At 41.0% G+C, this 21,656-nt stretch overlaps 1 protein-coding gene and 1 long non-coding RNA gene across 7 annotated transcripts in view; one reads left to right on the top strand and one right to left on the bottom strand.

Annotated features, from left to right (window-relative positions):
- ADHFE1 (alcohol dehydrogenase iron containing 1) overlaps nt 1–19,877 on the top strand; it is a 39,296-nt gene extending 19,419 nt beyond the window's left edge. For 5 of the 6 annotated variants that reach the window (XM_032315709.1, XM_032315714.1, XM_032315711.1 and 2 more), the window contains 4 exons: nt 2,780–2,858; nt 3,044–3,140; nt 5,948–6,105; nt 19,677–19,877. In XM_032315709.1, coding sequence (XP_032171600.1) covers nt 2,780–2,858; nt 3,044–3,140; nt 5,948–6,105; nt 19,677–19,787 — 445 coding nt within the window. In that variant the 3' untranslated portion in view covers nt 19,788–19,877. Of the gene's footprint in view, nt 1–2,779; nt 2,859–3,043; nt 3,141–5,947; nt 6,106–13,339; nt 14,135–19,676 lie in introns of those variants that run through there. The other variant, XM_032315710.1, reaches the window with a different exon arrangement.
- Nucleotides 9,161–20,914, bottom strand: LOC116574852. The gene is made up of 3 exons (XR_004279521.1): nt 20,721–20,914; nt 19,833–19,978; nt 9,161–9,643 (listed from the first exon to the last, which is right to left on the bottom strand). It is a non-coding gene; the product is annotated as an uncharacterized LOC116574852 (long non-coding RNA).
- Nucleotides 20,915–21,656: the final 742 nt, after the last annotated feature.

Raw genomic sequence — 21,656 nt, forward strand, 5'->3', positions numbered from 1 at the left:
ATCCACTTTCTGTCTTTATAGATTTGCCTGATCTGGATATTTTATATTAATGGAATTATATAATATGTGGTCATATGTGCCTTTAACTTAGCAAAAGGTTTTCATGGTTCATCCATATGTGCGTCGCTGAGTCGCTCCTTTTTGTTGCCAAGTAACATTCCACTGTATGGATATGCCACATTTTATTTTCCATTCATCAGAAGATGGACACTGGGCTGTTTCCACCTTTTGGCCATTATGAATAATGCTGCTATAAACATGTGTGTACAAGTTTTTTGTGTTGATATATGTTTTCATTTCTGAGTATATGCCTAGGAGTGGAACTGTTAGGTCATATGCTAACTCTGTGTCTAAATTTTGAGGACTACCACTGTGATCCACAGCAGCTCTACCAGTTTATATTTCCATAAGCAGTGGATAAGGGTTTTGATTTCTCCACATCCTCACCATGTGTTGGGGATTTTTAGAACCTCAAATGCAAGATTTTTTTCCTCCTACTAATCTCTCACAAAAAGAAAAGGATCAGAATCATTATCTGTAGCCCAGAATTGATTGGTTTGATCAGAACTTTTTGGTATGATGCCTTAACATTGAATACCTATGATCACTGAGAATTAAGAATAGGCCTTTGCTGTGGAGGATATAGTGGAGTCACCCCAAAACTTGGCTGCTGAGAGCACAGATTGAAAACACCTTTCTAAAAAACAGGTGAGTGGGGTGCCACAGGCACCCCACTCACCTGCTTTGTAGTTGGCACAAAACCAACTCTTGGTTTTGAGTCTGGTCATGACCTCAGAGTCGTGGAATCAAGTCCTGTGTTGGGCTCCACACTCAGTGCAGAGTCTGCTTAGGATTCTCTCCCCTTCTCCCTCTGTCCCTCCTGCTAGTTCTCTCTCTCTCAAGTAAATAAATAAATCTTAAGAAATAAATAAATAATAAAATAAAAAGCAAGGAAGCAAAACCTCCCAAGAGCCTGAAAAATGTTTATATCCTTGGGCCCACTAATTTTAGTTCTATGAATGTAGACAAAAGAAATCATCATCATATGATCAAAGAATTTCTTTATAAGGATAGTCACCTAAGTGGTATGTATAATTGAAAATTTTAGAAACAATCTAATTTCCAACAGTTTGGGAATGGTTAACTGAAGTGCAGTACACAAAGAATAAATATGGCTATTAAAAATAGTGTTTTAGGGGCACCTGGGTGGCTCAGTGAGTTAAGCCTCAGGTCATGATCTCAGGGTCCTGGGATCAAGCAACACATGGGGCTCTCTGCTCAGCATGGAGACTGCTTCCCCTTCTCTCTCTCTGCCTGCCTCTCTGCCTACTTGTGATCCTTCTCTGTCAAACAAAATCTTTTAAAAAATAAATAAAAATGTTTTAGAATAATAGAAAATTATATGGGAAAATGTTTGTAAAGAATATTAGGTAGGGGCACCTGGGTGGCTCAATGGGTTAATCTTCTGCCTTTGGCTTAGGTCACAATCTCAGGGTCCTGGGATGGAGCCCCTCATCGGGCTTTCTGCTCAGTGGGGAATCTGCTTCCCCCTGCCTCTCTGCCTACTTGTGATCTCTCTCTCTATCAAATAAATAAATAAATAATCTTTTTTTAAAAAAGAATATTAAGTAACCAAAGCAATGTTTGAAACTGTATGCACATATGATCATAAATTGAAGATTGCATGATAAGACTAGAAGAAACATTGTATAATGGTTATCTTGAAGAAACAGGATTGTGGACCATTCTAATTTTTACAAAGAACATACACAACTCTTAAAAGAAATCAAACTAAGATATTGGATATCGTTAGAAAGTTACTTTTGAAAGCTACATGAACCCTTTCACATCATGAAAGCACACTAAGCAATAATTTTCCACAAACTGTGAAGCCCAAGAAAGGTCAAGCATATTCCCAAATAGCAATTCAGAGAACCAACAGCTTCTGATCCATCTCACAAAAGGGATAGGCAAGGGATACCTTCTTGGTATTCCTTATACCATTCACCAAAATACCTGGTCTTCCTATGAAATGTTAAGTCTTTTGCTGAATAAGCCCAAAGTCATCGAGTAACCCACAGAAAAAGACTTATGGACCATTTTACTATTGTAAACATTTCATTTACAACATATTAATTATAAATACATAAGTTTCTCACAAGATATATCTTCCGGGTCATCTAGTAAACTAAATTAGTCCTGTTTGTTCACCAAGAATTCAAGAGTATATAAAAAGTGTTTTTTCATCAAAACAAATCAAACCCCACAAATAAAAACCATGATGCCTTTTCTTGATAGCCTTTCAGACTACAATAATCATTTATGAGTCAACTCTATTAGTATGTAACATTTGAAAAGATGTATCAATTATCGATGGGACAGATCACTGGAGGGTCAAGCTTGCATGTCTAACACAGCACATCTTGGCTCTTAAGACTCCCACCCATCGTCAGCTGTGCAGGGGCTGAAACTTCAAAGTACATTCTCAATTTCTTCAAGATCATCAAGTTAATCAATGTGTTTGGGAAGCAATTTCTGCATTTGACCTACAATTCTACAAGCATTTAAATTTGAACATTTCAGAGGTTTTGTTAGCGAATACACAAAATGTCCAATGCAAGAATATATTGTTGTATCAAAGAAAAGAGAATGTATCACTTTGTGAGATAACTCTTTTGTAAATAGACTGTGAAGGGCTCTCCCATAAAAGTATGTTTGTTTTGTTACTTTGAATTTCTGATAGCTATATGTCAACATAAGGACTTTCTTTCTTTTCTAGCCATGGAATGTCTTACCCAATTTCAGGCTTAGTGAAGACATATAAAGCAAAGGATTATAATGTGGATCACCCACTGGTGGTAAAATCATAACAAATTCTTTATTTACATTTCATGTTCTTTGCAGCTGCCATAAATGTATTTGTTATGTCTATTTGTCAATTCTTGATTGCTTGGAGTATAGGGTAAAGTAATTCAGTATCTAGAATATGCAGGCTGAAGACCCAACTTTGCCCCAGTGGTCACCACATTTTGTTTCTCTTCAGCCTCATGGCCTTTCTGTGGTACTCACCTCCCCAGCAGTATTCACTTTCACAGCACAGATGTCTCCTGAACGGCACCTGGAAACGGCAGAGATATTGGGTACGAACCAACATTCATGAATCTGTGACCTGCATTATGGGGAGCATTTTGTAAGGTTGCTTCTGCAGATAAACTGTAAAGGATAATAATAGCCATAAAGTTTCTCTGAAAGTTTAATAATAAAATGTGAGTGACCTGCCTAAAGTCCTATCTAGCACTAAAATTCTCTAATTTTGCTTCTAATAGTCTATTAACAATGAAATGGAACCAAATATTGCTTATGTTAAGGTTGTAGTAATGCTATTTATCTTGTTTTCATCCCTAAGGAACATGAAACTCTTTATGTAATATTAATATTGCAAGTGCCTTTTGCTACATTTAATAGGTAATAAAAAGAATCTTGTTTCAGGAAGTAACAGTACATTCCCAATTATAGAAAATCTAAACCACCAGAAACTTCATAAAAGGATCCCAAAAGAAGAATTTGTTTTGCTGCTCTGTAGAATAAATAATATCTATAACAAGACACCCACAGTGCTTTCTGAATCTCACAAGCAATAAAATTATATGCAGCCTAGCTTCAATGTTAAGTAAAAATTTGGGGTATTTTTCTAAGATGGGAACTCTTTCAAGTAGACTTTGAGAATTTGATTAATTTTCCAAACATTCTATGCTCATACTTATGTTCAGAGTAGGAAGGGAAAAGCTAAAAAGAAACTTCGTTATGCTTTTCTAGCACTAGCCGTTGGAGAGGTTATTTCCAAGAAGATAGGCATGACCCAGACTCCTTCCATGTGCCCGGCTTCACCTTCACGTCGCACACTGATGGGTGTGCTTCCGTAGAGTTCCGGGTGCTGGGCTGAGCAGGGAATGGTAATGAGAGAAGTCCAGGGTAGAGAAGCAGAGCAGCGGCTCGATGTCCCAGCATGGGCTGCTGGAAATACGGTGCCCACCTTACCAAGGATCTTCTGTCCCTTTCCCTTTTGGATCGGGGGTGTTTTCTAGCCATTTTGGGCACTCAGATAGATGCCTGGTAAATATGCAGTGGCAAGTAGGAAGGAGCCCAAATAGTAGGCTTGAGTATGGGAAATGAGAAAGTCTTAGAGAATAAAATTCCAGGCAACCAACAATGTTACGGAGAAAGCAATTCCTCCAGTAGACAAAACTCAGGGTAGAAGAACCCACCAACTCTTCTCCCTTGCATAGGAAGATTTGTTTACTGTGATTCCATACTCAGCCATTAAATTTTTTTTTTTTTTTAGATTTTTTATTTCACAGAGAGAGAGAGAGAGATCACAAGCAGGCAGAGAGGCAGGCAGAGAGAAGGGGAAGCAGGCTTACTGCTGAGCAGAGAGCCCGATGCGGGACCCGATCCCAGGACCCTGAGATCATGACCCAAGCCGAAGGCAGAGGCCTAACCCACTGAGCCACCCAGGCGCCCCCATACTTAGCCATTAAATATTTTAACTCCCAACGTAATTTTGGGTTTTCTCAGCTCTATACCAACTTACTCTCTTTCCTACCCTCTCTTTTTTCGAAACACTTCACAGGAAAACCCAGAGTCTTTGATGGTGTGTTTTATGGCAGCAATCCCAGGAACATAAAAACCTCACAAACCTTGTATCGTGTGTCACCTTTCCACCTAATCCGTATTTCAGCTGCCACCGTGTAATACAGACTGGTCTTGTCAGGCAAGGTTTACCTTCCATCCAGCCGCTCTGCCAACTAGTCTCATATCGGGTTCTATTTAAACCTTTTCCTGGATTACTAAAACAGCTTTTGCTGTCATAGAAGAAAAAAGTTAAAACTAATTGAATAGGGTGCTTCAGTAGGGACATACACTATACATTCTAGTCTCTTTTTGAACAATACAGAGAAAGGCGGCTTAGACTCAACATGACGCGTTTGGGATAAGGACTTACGCCACATTTGTTTGTCAAGGGCTTCACTTCCTGGCAGTGAATGTGTTCGACCAGAACAGCTGAAGGGCTGGAGAGCTACAGGTCTGGGGGCTCTCACTGCTGCCCTGCCTGAGGCCAGCACCCCTAGCTCTTCCACACTGATGTCTCTAAAGATTTCATGTATCGATTACTAATTGTGTCCAGATTTCCACCCCTTGGCAACCTCCTTTTCCCTTCACCAACATCATTATTACCTACAGAGTAAATACTGTTTTCTGAGAGTCTTTATGTTCTTAGTTCTGTCTGACTAGTTCTGCAATATTTACTTAGAAGAACCCGCCTTGCCCTTTGGCAATGCGGCCCAAAATAAGAAGTTTTATAGCTATAGAAAGGAAATGCTTCCTTCCCTTGCCACACGTAATCCCTTTTTGTAGTTTTCCTCCTTTGGGGCAATGTTGGAGCTTTTCTACCTCTATGTCCTTGCCTCATAAGGTGTTTGCAAGGGGTTGGTGTTCTCCTAAGATGTTGCTGTGAGAAAAGACACTGAACACATATACCTCTAGATGTCAGCAAATTCCAGGCCTTGAAAGTTACATAAGCTGTGCTTTCTCCTATAAGTGCTCCTTCCTCCTCATCCAAACACCAGCCTTCTTTTTCGGTCTCCTCCCTGTGCTTCTTTGCTTGGCTGAGTTCCTTTTCTTCCCACCACACCAGGGGCGAGCAAACCATTGCAAATGTGAAAGCAAGCTCAGCCTCAGCCAACTTCTCTACAGAGGACCTCGGGGTTCTGCAGGCTGGCCTGGCCCATCTGTGTTCCGTGGGGTTGGTCGCTGGGCTGGCCTCCATGTGGAGGCACAGCAGTGCTCTTGTCCTTGGTGGTAGGGAAGCAGCAGGTTATATATTCAGCTATCTTGTGACTGAATGACACCCTCTCTCTCTCTACAGTCAGCACTTTGTGTCTTCTAGGAGCTGACACCCGCACTGCCAGGATCCCAGATGCTGGGCCTATTTTGGCAGACACACTCCGGAAATTCTTATTCGATCTGGATGTTGATGATGGCCTAGCTGCCATTGGTTACTCCAAGGCCGATATCCCTGCATTAGTGAAAGGAACGCTGCCCCAGGTAAGAGATGTAGCGTGTCATCACTCCCTTCCGAGAAGCACAAAGCTGCTGGGAAAACATGGTCCATTTGGGGTGTCTTGGGGGAAAGGAAAACCCAGAGGTCCTCCAGCAGCTTTCAGGTCCCCCCACACCAGACAGTAGCTCTTCTCTTCTCCTGCAGGAAGAGGCCAGGCTCCCCCACCTTTATATTCTTCCATAAAACTGGCTTTTTTTGAACTTTTATGATATAACTGTAAGTATCTTTTATAAAAACTCAAGGCAAAAGCAATCACATTTGTCTTGAGGTATGGCAAAATTTCCCTTTTTACCAGTTCTGCTCTTTTATTTTTTTTTTATTTTATTTTTTTTAAAGATTTTATTTATTTATTTGACAGAGAGAGATTACGAGTAGGCAGAGAGGCAGGCAGAGAGAGAGAGAGGAGGAAGCAGGCTCCTGCCGAGCAGAGAGCCCGATGCGGGACTCGATCCCAGGACCCCGAGATCATGACCTGAGCCGAAGGCAGCGGCTTAACCCACTGAGCCACCCAGGCGCCCTGCTCTTTTAGAAGTCTTCTATAAAACCACCTGAAGCTGTTCCAAAAGGACCACTAATATTATTTTATATTATAAACATTATAAATTCCTACTATTTTGTGGAAAAATAGGCATAGCTTTTAAATCAATATTATTACAAAATCACTTTTTAATGTATCTGGGAGAGTCTATTTTATACACATATATACCTATCTGTGTCACTTTAGGTCTTATTTAAATGTTGCTTAAGAATTTAAACTGAGCTGCCAACCTTGATTAGGTAGAATCTAATAGATGTAGAGATTCCCCTCGAAGTTTCTTATGCGGAGAATTTACCTTCCCATTGCACCTCTCTCACATTTTGATCAGATACCCTTGTGCTGTATCAGAATCTAATAGGCTAAGACCCCGTTCACTGTAACTCACCATAAAATAGAGCCAGAGCCACAAGCTCTCGGGTTTTGGACCACACCATGCTCACCATGCCCAGAGTGCTCATTTAGTCCCCCTGTCTAAAATGGGAAAGACATGGATCACTTAAACACTGTAAGGATACGAGGGCAAGGCACTTCTACCCAAAGTTAAGGCAAACACGGATCTATTGCTGACTCTGAAACAGAGTTAACAACTAGACTATCCACCCTGCACAGACTCCCCCCTGCTTACTGTGAGTGCTTTTCCCTCATCCCACTCTAGTTAAACACAGGCCTCACACTAGCTTCTTCTCCGCTTGGCAACTGCTTAGAATGCTGAAGACCTCACCACTCACATAAGTTGATACTAGTACAGACTGGGTCAACAGACTCACATGTCCTAGGAGGGAGGTAGGTAATAACAATGAACAAAGTAATTTAAAGCAGCAGGGAGTGATGGAACTTTGGTGAACTGGGAAGTTCCCAATCCATCTTATTGCATGAGTGCCTTTTCAGCTACAATGCATTATCCCTCCCCCCCCACACCGAAATTCAGGTCCCCACGCTGAGTTTGAAATCCAAAAAAAAAAAAAAAAAAATCCAATTGGTAGAATTTCTAATTTCCGACAGAAATCAACACTATGGATGTTTGTATTGTATTCCCTGATTACCCACTGTACAAACCAAACATGGCCCATGGGCCAGCATTCCAAAAGTTCCCTGACTTAGACCACAACCCAGTGGCCTCAGCTGCATCTAAAAATATAAATGAGGAGCACCTGGGCAGCTCAGTCGTTAAGAGTCTGCCTTCAGCTCAGGTCATGATCCCAGGCTCCTGGGATGGAGCTCAGCACTGGGCTCCCTGCTTGGCAGAAAGCCTGCTTTTCTCTCTCCCTCTCCCCCTGCTGGTGTTCCCTCTCACATGGTGTCCCTCTCTGTCAAATAAATAAATAAAATCTTTAAAAATAAATAAAGTAAAATAAAATATAAATAAATGAGAAAAAGAAACGTCTCTAAGTGTAGCTGAGCACTTAGGCTAACTCACAAATGCTTAGTTCTAAGCAACAGTCCAAGAGACTAAATAGCCAAAAGATACGATCAACACAGTTATTTTATCCAAACCTACTAGGCTGTGAATTCCATGAGTACAGAGACATGTTTTGCTCACCCATCCTCAACTGCACCAAGCACAGGCTAGGAAATGTGTCTAATGGACACATACCTGCAGCCCTCTCTCTTCCAAAGTCTTCTGTGCAGATGAACATAATAGCTGGATGGTGGTAACTTTTTCAGAGTTTCCTTACACTTAATAGGGCCCATCTAATGACAAAAAGCCATGAAAGCCTGAGACCAAGTGATCGCCACAGTTTTGACATGGCCTTTGGCTCTGACAGCACAGTTCCAGTGATAGTGTCCGTTCTGCAGGAGGGGTTCGGGAAAGTTCTGCTGCCTCAGGAGTGTGTGTTTGTCAACCTGCAGGGATGGTAGCCGTGATTTTCGGCTAAAACTGTGTGATATTCTTGGCTATTTCATTGCTAGTGGCAACGCATCTTCCAGCCATTGGCACATGTTGGCAAGTGTTTGCTGTTTAAATTCTACTGCACTCAGTCTTTTACTTTCAGACACTGTTCCAGAAAGCAACAGATCCAGATTAACATTTGAGACCATCCGCTAACACAGCGAGCTAATTAGGTATCATACTGAATGCCTCAGGGCATGTATCATACGGGAGAAATCACAGAGGGCAAACCCTTAATTAGACAAAACTAATTTCTTAGTTTCACAAAAGATGCAAGGTAAACTGGATCTTTTGCATACAAGTCCTGTCTGTAGAGGAGGCCAGGATCTCCTCACGCCGTATTCAAGAGGCAGCCCCAACACAAATGCTGCCTTTTCCATCACGTGTCTGTGATGGGGAGAGACGTAATTTTTTTTTTTTAAAGATTTTATTTATTTATTTGACAGAGAGATCACAAGTCAGCGGAGAGTCAGGCAGAGAGAGAGAGAGAGAAGCAGGCTCCCACTGAGCAAAGAGCCCAATGCGGGACTCGATCCCAGGACACTGAGATCATGACCTGAGCCGAAGGCAGCGGCTTAATCCACTGAGCCACCCAGGCGCCTCGGGAGAGACGTAATTTTAATAGACTAGCACTAGTTCCATTTTGGAGTCCATGGAGTTGAGTCCGTGTTTCCATATACGGAGAGGGCAGGGGATTCACAGGACTTCCGGAGGGATCTCCACCATAAGCCTGTTTTGCAGATGAAGAATGATTATGGGTTTTTTGTTTGGTGTTTTTGGCAGCAGTGAACATTTTACAGGAACGCTATGGCAACTTTAGAGTTTTACACCCGCAGCAGGCTAATCTTCATTTATTAGTATCTACAGGATTTAAGGTCATGAGAGGAATAGACTGGTTGCTGCGAAGAATATTGCCAGAAAGATTATTTACATAGTCAACATTTGATAAAGCTTCTTTTATGTTCAGCAAGGAGAGATCGGTTTTCTCTGGAAGGAACAAGCAGGCCAGTATTCTTGACCAAACACCACATCCCATACCGGTGGCAGCAAACAGCAGCCCTGTGTACGGAGGCTTCCAACCGCCATAGCCAGGCTGCAAGGGGAGCAGGCAAGAATAAATTAATCTTCCAAGTGGGGTTTCTGAAACCTCTGGAAAAAAACATTTACATTTCAAATCAAAACATTTCATTTCTGAGGAGAGCTGTCTACCAAAATGAGCACTTCCACTCCCTGGCTGACAGGCCAGCCGAAATGTTATTTTATGAATGTGCTAAAAGCAGTAGTGAGGATTTATTTCAGTGCCCATGTTAATCAGTTGTCCTTCGGTCTTACACATCTATAAATAATAGCGCATTGCTGAACACATCTTAATTTCAGGGAGTTTAGCTTTTATATGGCCTAGAGGATGTGAGTGGGGAGAGATCACAAACTTTATGTCCTCATCCAACCTATCGCGGGGTAGTAGATATGTGAGGGAGAAACTCAGATCAGTTTGGCCTCGAGTACTTCTGAGACTCCTCAACTTCACCAAAGATGGACAGGATCGTGTTAAGGGCCTCTGAGCTCAGAGAAGATTCTTGTTATAAACGGAACAGTGTGGCAGGAATTGTCAGCCATAGCCAATGCTGAACTTCAGTCCTCGACTCTGCCGCCAACACAGATGTACGCCACCATGAACAAGTCTCTGCCTTGCTATGGATTTTCAAAATTCTTTAGAGTCTCTGAAGATCTGCTGCAGAGTAAATATTTACTTTGGCTTTACCCGTACTCATCAGCATGTCCCGCCATCCTTCTCCCATCTGTCCATCCATCCTTCTTAATTATTTTTTTAATCATGGTAAAATATACTTAACATAAAACTTACTATTCCAACCATTTTTAAGTGTACAGTTCAGTGCCACTAAGTACACTTAGTGTTGAGCAACTATCACTACTATGCATTTTCATAACTTTTTAATCATTTCGAATAGAAGCTCTACTTTATTGCTTAATGGTGAAATAATAACTCTCCTTTCCCAGCCCCTGATAAACTCTATTCTATCCTTTGTCTCTGTGAATGTATCTATTGCAGTTACCTCATGTAAGAGGAATCAAACATTTGCCCTTTTGTGTCTGCATAATGTTTTCACTTAGCGTCAATCTTTGATGTGTCTGAATTTCATTCCTTATTATGGCTGAGTAATATTCCATTGCATGGATATGCCACCTGTTGCTTATCCCTTCATCTGCAGAAGGACACTTGAGTTGTTTCCACCCTCTGGCTATTATAAATAGGGATACAATGAACACTGGGTTGATTATATACCTAAATAAAATTATAGGATCATAGTGTAATTCTCTATCTTTTTGAGGAACAGCGAAACTGTTTTCCATAGAGGCTGCATCATTTTACATTCCCATCAACAATGCATGAGGGTTCCAATTTCTCCACATCTTCACCAAGATTTCTTATTTTCCATTTTTTGCATAACTGTCCTGATGATGGGAAGTGAGAACTCATTGTGGTTTTGAATTGCATTTTGCTAATGACTAAAGATGTTGAACATCTTTTATGTGCTTACTGGCTATATATCTTCATTCAAGAAATATCTACTCAAGTCTTTTGCCTAATTTCTAGCTGGTTTGTTTGGGGATTTCTGCTGTTGAGTTGTAGTAATTATTTATATATTCTAGCTATTAACCCCTTATCAGATCTATAATTTGCTAATACTTTGCTTATTGAGTTGTCTTTTCAACCCTCAAGAGTGTCCTTTGATGCATAAAAGTTTTAAATTTTGATGTAGTCCAATTTACCTATTTTTTTAATTGCCTGTGCTTTTGGTGTCATATCCAAGAAATTATTGCCAAATCTAACATGAAATTTTCCTGTTTTAGTTTTAGTTTTTAGAGTTTTAGTTTTTAGTTAGAGTTTTAATTTTAGCTCTTAGATTTAAGTCTTTACATTTAGGCCTAATTTTTGAGTTAATTTTTTAATACATCCTATTTTTATTCTTCCTTTTACCTTAAAAATACTTACTGAGGTCCTACTATATACCATGCATTGAATGGGATACAGGAAGGAAGAAAATGAAATCTCTTCATTCCCTCAAGGAGCTTACATTCTAGTGACAGACAGACAACGGGCATCTAATCAAATATACAAATAAGATAAAAATGAAATCATTTCAGATAATGATTAGTGGTATGAAGGGAAACCTGGGTAATGGGATAGTGATTTCACCTGGGACAGTGTGGCAGGAACTCCGGCAAGGGTGGTGACAGAGGTTTCTGACTAGAGGTGAAGGCAGCCATGTTAAGATCTAGGAGAAGAGATGTGGGAGAAGCGCTCCAGGCAAAGGGAAAAGGACCTGAGACAGGGTGAAGATGAGCATTTTTGTGGGACTGAGAGGGGATGGTGGGATTAACTGAGATGAACTGTTGGGAGAATAATCAGCACTGGGGTGAGCAGCAAGGCAGGAACAGAGTGGCATTGGAGGCCATGGTCTTGTCATTGCAATGGGAAGCCCCAAGAGAGCATTTAAGCAAGTAATGATATGAACAAATTTATACTGGAGGGAAGTTATCACTCTGGGCTGTATGGAAATTGCCTTAAAGGGGAGAGAGTAGAGCAAAAGTGGAAACAGACTTTTGGAGGCTGGAGTCAGGATGACTGAGACTTGGGTGTGGTGGAACAGGAGGTAATAAGTGGTCATATTGGGGATTGACTTTGGAGGTAGATCTGACAAATTTGCTGGTGGATTAGAGAAGGGAAAAAGGAATCAAGAGGACTCCTAGGTTTCTCCCTGAGTGACTGGGTGTCACTGCTGTGATGAGAAAAATGGGAGGCAGGTGGAGTCAGTTCTGTCTTGATGATAGGAATTTTGAGATGCCGATATCCCCCCACCACCACCACCATTTTCATTAATTTGAGAAAGAACTGTCAAGCACTCTAACAGGCACTGGGCATGAAGAGTGGGCACAGCCCTGCCCTCATGGAGTTGCCTCACCTACCAGCTTTGCTCCCACACAAGTACTTATCCTAAGAAAACAAACCAAGAGACCCAAGAGAATGGAACCCAAACTCTGGCATATACCTTAATTTCATTTAGGCCCAGAAATTTGGACACAGGTTAGTCATTATGGTATCTTTTAATCTTCTGTCCCACTGGGATTAAGGAGACCCTGCTGGGGGTATACATTGCAAGGGGGTGTGCCATCTTTGCTGATTTTACTCACTAACAGGAGAAATTGAGCAAGTCCCTGAATTTATTTAGGAAGGTAGAAATAAAATCTTAGTTCATATTAAAAATTAGTCACTTATTGTCCGCAGCCTGAAAGATGATGTCCTAATGAAGTCTTTTTGAATATACCTTGAGTCCAAGCAAAATACTTTGTCTTTAAAGTGAAGGACAACCCAGTTCTATTTCCTTGGCAGCACCTGCTGTGCCTGGGACAGTGGTTTCTGCACAGAGACCCTCCCCTGGCCGAGGCTGCTGTCCAGTTCCAGTGGAGTTTGGTCAGTATTGCATTGTACCCGAAGTTCATTAGGTTTTGTACTTTGGGCAGAAGGCTACTGGCTTCTGAACATAAGGCAAAAGCAATGGCTTTTGAAAGCTTTGTGGGAAAGTGGAGTCACTTGATAAACTTCTGAGTTGGGGGACCAGCCAGCATGAAGCAAACAAGAAACAGGATTTTTAAAGATAGGACCATTCTCAAGTTTCTTACTGCCAAGTTAACTTACATAACCTAGTAGCTTTAACAAACTATCTTTTCAAAACCCTAGGTAAATCCTTTTTGCTTCCTATTTCAGGAAAGGGTCACCAAGCTTGCACCACGCCCTCAGTCAGAAGAGGATCTGTCTGCTCTGTTTGAAGCTTCAATGAAACTATATTAATTTTCATTCTCACTGAAAGAATTACCACTGGCCATCACAGTCCTAACAACAGAAGCCAAGCTAGCCAGAACGGTCTTTTCAACTCCACATAAAACATACCTGTTGCCAGTTTGGATGTGATACAAACTTATCCTGCAAAAGATTCCCTGTGCTCAAAGTCAAGCTACTTCCATAAAACGGTGGGAAAATGATCACTATGTCAGGCCTTGGGCTAGATTTTAAGGATCCATGTTCCTGCCCCAAACCCCACAGATTGCCACTGCTCTATTTACCAAGTGGGCAAAAACTCAGTATCTATCAAAAACATAAATGTACATGTCCTATGCCCAGTAACCCCAGTCTAGAAATTTATCCTCTAGAAATACTAGCACAAGCATGTTAAGAAGTATGTCAAGGATGTTTCTGGCAGCACATTTCCTAATAAAAAATACGAAAGAACCTAAATAGTCACTAATAGTATAGAGATAAATCACAGTATATTAAATAATGGAATGCTATAGTGCTATCAGTAAGAATGAGATAAATCTATTGGAAAAATGCCTGTGATATACCACTAAACTGGAAAAAAGCAGAACAATTATATCTTTGCATGGTCTGACTTTTACTCACTAAATTATATATAAATATATGTCTAGAGAGACAGAAAAGGAGACATGTCAAAATATTAAAAATTATCACTGGAGAAATGGAATTTGGGGTACAGAGAATTGAGAAAATAGTTACTTTGTTTTGTACTTCCTGTTTTTATTTCATCAACATCTATATTGTTTGGCTATGTTACAACAGGCACATTTTCTGATTTTAAAAGAGCCAAAGAAATAAAGGGGCAGCAGAACAGAAAAATTATACCTCATTGTTTTAGGTTGGATTCATCTTAATTTATAAAAGTACTAGTAACTAATATTTAAGGATTAAAACAGACCCAAAGAGGTAAAATATTAGAGACTGATCCTCAAATAAATTGTTCCTTTGAGAAAAACACTAACATCCTACATGGTAATTCCCTCTTTGAAAAGATATGTTTGGTGCTCAGAATAAATTAATTCAAAAGCAAGCAGTGTTGCAGTTTATAGACTTCAGCCTTGCAAGTAGAATCTAAGGATGGTCGTCTGCCTGCTATCCCCAGCCTCCAGAAACTTCTACAGCTCATTTCTCCTCATAAAGGTTCCCACACTGATGTTTTTTGCCTGCACCAGCTTTGGAAATCTGGATCTCGGTGTACTTGAGATTTAGTCATGTTTTAAACTGAATTAAAGTTTTAATCGAATAAGTTATGTATATATAATAACATCAGGACTTTTAAAAATGCAAGAGAAGTGTATTGCTTGCCGTCAGCCTGGCCAGGCCCACTTTATCTGTATAAAGTTATTTCCTTAAGATCTTTTAAATAACACTGAGATAATGTTGATAGGTTTCTCTAACTAGAAACATAAAATATGGTCAGTACCAAAAACTGGTAATACAGATAAAAACACAAAAAGAAAGTATTTGTTCATATTGTACCATCCAGAAGACAGCCACTGTTAAAAATTTGGTTTATGTTTATTATATGCATGAATGTATTTTTGACTTAGAAATGATATCATTAGGGTATAGTTTTAATTCCTACAGAACACTCAAATCATTTATACCAAGTGGCCAAAAGGCAAGCATAGGACAGTACCAACAGAATTTCAGTTATACCCTACAGACCATAACTAGCTAAAATTCCCTCCAGCATTTCATGAGTATCATGGGTTTTGAAGGCAGAAGCTGTGTGACTGAGAGTACAGCTAAACTCTCTGGTCATCTGAGATCCTTCAGGAAACTTGAGTAAAAGTTGTTAAGGTCTCAAAACAGCTTTGACACAGCAAAAACATGTATGCATCTCTCCATCAACCCACTCTCCCAAAAAAGTCCAGTCAAGATCCAGAACCCTTATATTCTACAAGGTGATCACTAGAATGACATTAGGTTAGGGGTCAAGGGCTGTGGGCTCCACTCCAGTCCCTTGGTCTGTCTTGAGTTTTACTCAAGAGACCAAGGCCTCTTCCAGCTTGAAGATGCTATGCCTAGATTTTATGTATCCCATAGTCCTTACTGTGTGATTTTGAGTTTGGGAAATGTAAAATAATTTGAGACACAAAGATGCATTCTCGATCTCAAATGTTCGATGCCTTTACTACCAGTAGCCAGATGTCTAAATGTGACTCACCAGGAGGAGTGTTTGGTATTCATACCGATGATGACTCTGTAGAGGAAGGATTTAAAGGTCAGGCATGAAGAAACAGATTTAGGAAGACTTCATGTTTTCTATCTTAATACCCATCATGTTGGTCCTTACAATTTCAGAATATGGAAAAGAGGTGTTTCTTGACTAACCAGCTATTAAAAGAGTGTGAGAGAAGAAATTCAGCCCATTTCTTTAAACCAAACACTTTTATATATCTGAGACAACAGGTATATTTTTCTAAGTCAAATCCTAGTTCTTATTACCTTTAAAAGATGAAAAAGTACTTAGGGGTTATAGCTGCATTTGTATGGATTAATTTACTTGCTACGGCAAGAAAAATTAGAATAATATTCAAAAGTGTATAATATCACTTTCACAAAAATACATTTGGTGGAATTTTCACTTAAAATACATGTGTATCCCTAACTTGTTTTATGATATACAATACTGATTTGTTTCAAGCACATCAAGTTTATGATTTTTGTCAAGTGCCACAATAAACAGCCTATTCGTTTTGTAGTCTTCTCATTTCTCCGCGCACCAAGACGGCTGTGCTGGGCTTGGCATTTCTGCATAGCTGTGGACACAGCTGTGGGGTGTTTTCCAGTGGTCAGTGAAGTCAGTCTACTTTTGTAAAATACAGACAAGTACAGTATCAAAATAGAGAGCAAAACTTGCTTTCCTGGCCTTTTAACCCTGAGAAAGATTAATGGTTGTTTGGATTAGAAACTGTACCCTAATGAGGGACTGTTGCCTCCAGGGAGTGGGTCTGAGAAAGGGGACTGTTCACCTCTGGGTCAACATTGCACATACTGCCCTGTCTCTGATGACCAGCAACCCCAAGCCGAGACAGCTGCCCAGGCCCTCCATCAAACGCCTGACCCTCAGGGAGCTGTAGCGGAGGCTGGCCCACATCCCCGCCATCACCATCACAATGGTCTGCCCAGGGTAGTCTCCAGGGATGAGCTGCAGTTTGAATGGGCAGAAATTGCTTCTTGAAGCCCTACGTTCAATTACCAGCAGCTGGGGGTGGGAGGGTCTAGTTTCTGTTGCTATTATTCCACTGTCTTTCCAACCACCCCACAACTCTTAGAATAAATGCATACCCCCTGCAAATTGCAGTAACTGTTCGTGATTTTTGTCCCATGTGAAATCCCTCATGAAGCTCCCTGCAGAACAGCCAACTTTAAAGTAACCCTACTTCATTCTTTCTGGCTTTAAGTACTGGCTTTTTAATTTGGGTATTTTTAATTGGTTTTCCAATTTATAAAATTGGAAGACTGATTAAAATAATCATGAGCGAAAAAGAGAAAATAACTACCATCATGCCATTACCCAAACACAGCTGCTATCATTTGATATACTTCCTTTCCATCTTTTTCATTTGGGTGGTGTAATTTCCAGCTCATTTGCCTTAAGGCATGACATTTTAAGTACTTTCTACGTTGCTACATAATCTTCATAATCATTCTTTTTAAAGGTACACAATGTTTTCTTGAATAGAAATTTAAACACATCCTTGTTATAGGGCATCGATTGCTTCCAAATTTTGACCCCTACTAGGGTAAAGTGACATAGCAATGAATAATGTGTATATGGCTTTTTAAAAAAATCATATTCTAAATTAACTTAAGTTAACCCCAAATTGAATTTTTATATTAAGAGTATGGACATTTTAATGACTTTTGATTCATACTACCAACTTGCTTATACTCCACTATTGTCTTATCTTTGTGTCCCCTCTCCTTTAATCCTGTCTTCAAAATACATAGTATAAGCCAGCAAGAAATGAAACTGAACTCACATGGATGACCAGGGCTAGGCTATTTGTGCAGACCTGCAAGAGTCACCTGTGGTTTTTTTCTTTTATATCAGTGTATCTTAACAGTTCACATGAACACAGATTAAAATTTTCAAATAAAATTATGAGACTTTAGTGTTACTTAATTCAAACTGTAGATCACCAAGACCACTTTTATCACTTTTTTTCCTTCTGGAACCTTCCACACGACCCTAAACCCGTGGGCTTGTGTTATTCATTGCCCCCCCGTTTTCCTGGCCAAAAACAAACAAACAAAAACCCACAGGGACATTATAAATATCCTTTTCTATAAGGCTGTTCTAGAACCATCCAGGCCTATGTGCAAGAAGTGCTGCACTGGGAGAACATAACCAACAACCATCTCCACCAAGATCCCTCCCACGGGTCTAAGTTGCCCCTTTAATCAAAAACCTCTCAAATCTTTGCAATTATGCACATTGGTCCCATGTGGCTTTGGCAAAATTTACCGGAGACCAACGTGAACCATATACCAAGTATTGCATCGGAGAAAAGAATGTTTGTGAGGCAACATACAAACGGAAAGAGGTCCAAAGAGTACCACCAGGCTGGAGTGGCCACCTGAGTAAAGACAGGCTAATTTTCATTCATTTTCTACATCTCCTTTAACTCCTATATACTCAGTACACAGCTCAGCACCTTAACAAAATATTTTCCCAAAGGAGGAAGGAGGTCATGTATTTGGGAAGAGGAAGATTGGGGTTCTGCAGGTAGCGGTGATGAGGGGGCGGCATGGAAATGATTACAGGAACATGACATTTAGGGTTTTTTCAGTAATATTTAACCAAACTAGGGTCACTTTATAAATATAAATATCAACTCTTAGGAAATGTGGAGGCCAATTTATATACTACAGCTGGCAACAATAATAAACTAAAAACAGTAACAGTTTCATTATAACAGTTTCAAATAAGAGTCATTTACTGGGTCCTCAACCTGTGCAGTCCCTTGATCAAGGAGTTGCCCACTATGACAGAGGCATTACTGTGTCCTTTTTGCACAAATGAGGAAATGAAGTTTTAAACAGAACAAAAAAATAACCAAAACAAACAAAAACCAACTTCACACAGCTAGTAAGGGATAGGACTAGCACTCAATCCCAAGGTCATCCTGACCCTGCATTCCCAGCCACCAAACTCCCTACCTTCCAAGTGCCTTCTGTTGTCTGAGAGCTTCTTGAATTGCATTTAAACACTGTACACCCCTGTGTACAACGCAATACCTTGAACACAGTAGGGAACCCATAAGCATTTGCAGAATAGAGGATCTTATTTCATTAAAAGGTGAAAAAGGAGGGATGCCTGGGTGGCTCAGTTGGTTGGATGACTGCCTTCGGCTCAGGTCATGATCCCGGAGTCCCGGGATCGAGTCCCGCATCAGGCTCCCAGCTCCATGGGGAGTCTGCTTCGCTCTCTGACCTTCTCCTCGCTTATGCTCTCTCTCACTGTCTCTCTCAAATAAATAAATAAAATCTTTAAAAAAAAAAAAAAAAGGTGAAAAAGGAGAAGAAAAACAAAAGAAAGTCCTGCAAACCTTTGACACGTCAGAGAAAAGTGGAGCTGGCCATGCTGGAGGTCACACAGAAGGGTACTGGGGGTGAATCCAAGCCCTGCTTCTTACTGAGTAACCTAGGGTAAAGACTTAGATTTTCTGAGCACAAACAACCTCATAAGGTTGTTATAAACATCAATAGGGAGTAATGCATGCGAAATGTCTACAACAGTGGCTGGCCCACAGTCCTTGCTCAGTAAATGTTACTTCTCTTCCCTTTTCTGAATGCTAGATCCACAGGAAGACTTTCACCCCAGCAGCTGACTAGCAGATGACTAGTGACATCAGCTGTACACTAAGGGCTTCCAAACTTCCCTCAGAACAAGAAGTACCTGGGATGCTAGTTAAAGATATAGGTCAGTCCTTTCCTCCTACCCTGGAGAAATTCAAATCCTGTCAACCTGGGTTGGAACCCAGGAGGCAGCTGTTAAGTCAATTTGGTTTAGGAAAGTTAAACAGCACCTGGGCCTGTCTGGTGGCTTCTTGGCATAGATGGTGGTGGAAACAGAGCAGTAGTCTCATCCTTCAACGTGCATCAGAAGCTTCTGGAGAGCTTAGTAAAATACAGGTTGCTGGGCCTGGTCCCCAGGGTTTCTGATTCATTAAATCCAGGTGGGAAGTGAGAATCTGCATTTCTAACTGGTTCACAGGTGATGCTTCTGATCAAGGAACCACACCTTGAGTGGATGGCAATTTTCTCACATTTCAAACTTACCTGGCTCAGATTTCAGCTGGAATTAGTTCTACATAGCATGTGGTAAGGCAATGAGCCCCTGAGGAGGGTCAGGACAACACCAGAAACTTACCGCAGGACTCCTCCACCAGACTGGGAGACCACGCCTGAGCGCTGTCCTGCCTCTTCCCCACCATGACTGGCTTGCCCTGCAAGCTCCTGCCTCGCATATTCACCTTATTTTCAGGCTAAGACCTTTCAGGATGTGCCCATCAAAACCTGAACAGAAAGAAGATGCTTGCTTACGACTCTAGCCTTGATGGTATTTGCTTCAACCACAAGGAGACTATTAAAAAGGACATGAAGTAACTGTACACCAAGTTTCATTTCAGTATAATTGGTAGGAAGAATTTAAGACTTCCAGCTATGAGGTTTCCAGACTGATAAAACCGCTCTAATTTGTTTAAATAAGAAAGTATCTGGGTGCCTGGGTAGCTCAGTCTATTAAGTGTTTGCCTTCGGCTCAGGTCATGATCCCAGGGGTCCCCCCGCTCAGTGGGGAAGCTGCTTCTCCCTCTCCCTCTGCCCCTGCTTGTGCTCTCTTGCCCTCTCTGACAAATAAATAAATAAAATCTTATAAAGAGAGAGAGAGGAAGGGAGAGAAAGACAAGACAGACTAGGGGTGCCTGAGTAGCTCAGTCAGTTAAGTGTCCAACTCTGGATCTCAGCTCAAGTCCTGATCGCTGGGCCTTGAGTTCAAGCCCCATACCGGGAGCCCACCTAAAATAAAAAAAGAAAATGAAAATCCTCCTTGTTATATTCCTATTTTTAAAGGTATGTTGTGGAAAGTTTCCAATTTAACGTGAAAAGGGATGTAGAAAGATCGAATACAGAGAAGTGCTTGTAATTATTGGATATAAATCAAACTGCTTCAAGAGCAAAAGTGCCAAGGTGAACAAAAAGGACAGCTACTTATATCTAATTAGAAAAAGGCAACGCAATGGTCGTGCTGCTCACTCACAGGCACCACAGGGCTCCCTGTTCTGGCTCTTGTCCTTGACATCCGGCATTAGTTATCTACCACATACCCTTGTTAACCTTAGAAAATAAAACTGCCTGTTATTTTACCAGCAAAACGTGGTCTGATTTTGAAACAGCAGCGAACTGCGATCCAGAGTAAGCACGCTACGGCAAAACCACAGGAGAACACCCGGATCAAAGGAGAGAGGAGGGCAATTGGAAGGGCTGATATAAACAAAAAGCCCATTGGCCTAAACTGGGAGTTTAAAGGATAGCGGCTTCTCGTTGGCTGCATTGTGACTCTTTCTCATTGGCTGGGCTGTTGCCGAGGCAGGAGGAAAGCCTCTCCTCCTCCAGCTGGGGTAGAAATGTTTACCCCACGGTGCGGCTCTTCCTATTGGGTCTGCAATTGACAACACGTGGTAGGGCCCAAGAGCGCCCCCTGCTGGCCTCCAACTCCATTCTAAATGAGATATCCTTTCATTAATTTTCACGGCCTTGATAAAGGGTTTTAGATGATCTCACCAAAAATGAGCACAGGCAGGGAGGACTGGTACCGTCATGTTACTGAAACACCAAATAGATTTAAAACGTTTGATTTAAAATTGAGTAGAAAAAGATATTCCCTAACTTTGTGGAGAGAGAGAGATGGAGCACCTCCCAAACTTTCATTGATTCCACCCTATGCCCCTGCCTGGCCAATAGCAGGGTATTATCTTTGTTAGCCTGGATTCCCCCACCTTTCTTGGGTAGCCTCAGTTACCCAGTATGATGTACTGAATTGTTTCCCCAAAATTCATATGTTAAAGCCCTAACTCCCTCCACATGGGACTGTATTTGAAGGTAGGGTCTATAAAAAGGTATAAGGTTAAAGGGAGTCATATGTGTGGACCTTAATCCAATCTGACTGGTGTCCTTCTAAGAAAAGGAAATTTGA

This window comes from Mustela erminea, chromosome 16 (genome assembly GCF_009829155.1).
Source record: "Mustela erminea isolate mMusErm1 chromosome 16, mMusErm1.Pri, whole genome shotgun sequence".
Taxonomy (NCBI): domain Eukaryota; kingdom Metazoa; phylum Chordata; class Mammalia; order Carnivora; family Mustelidae; genus Mustela; species Mustela erminea.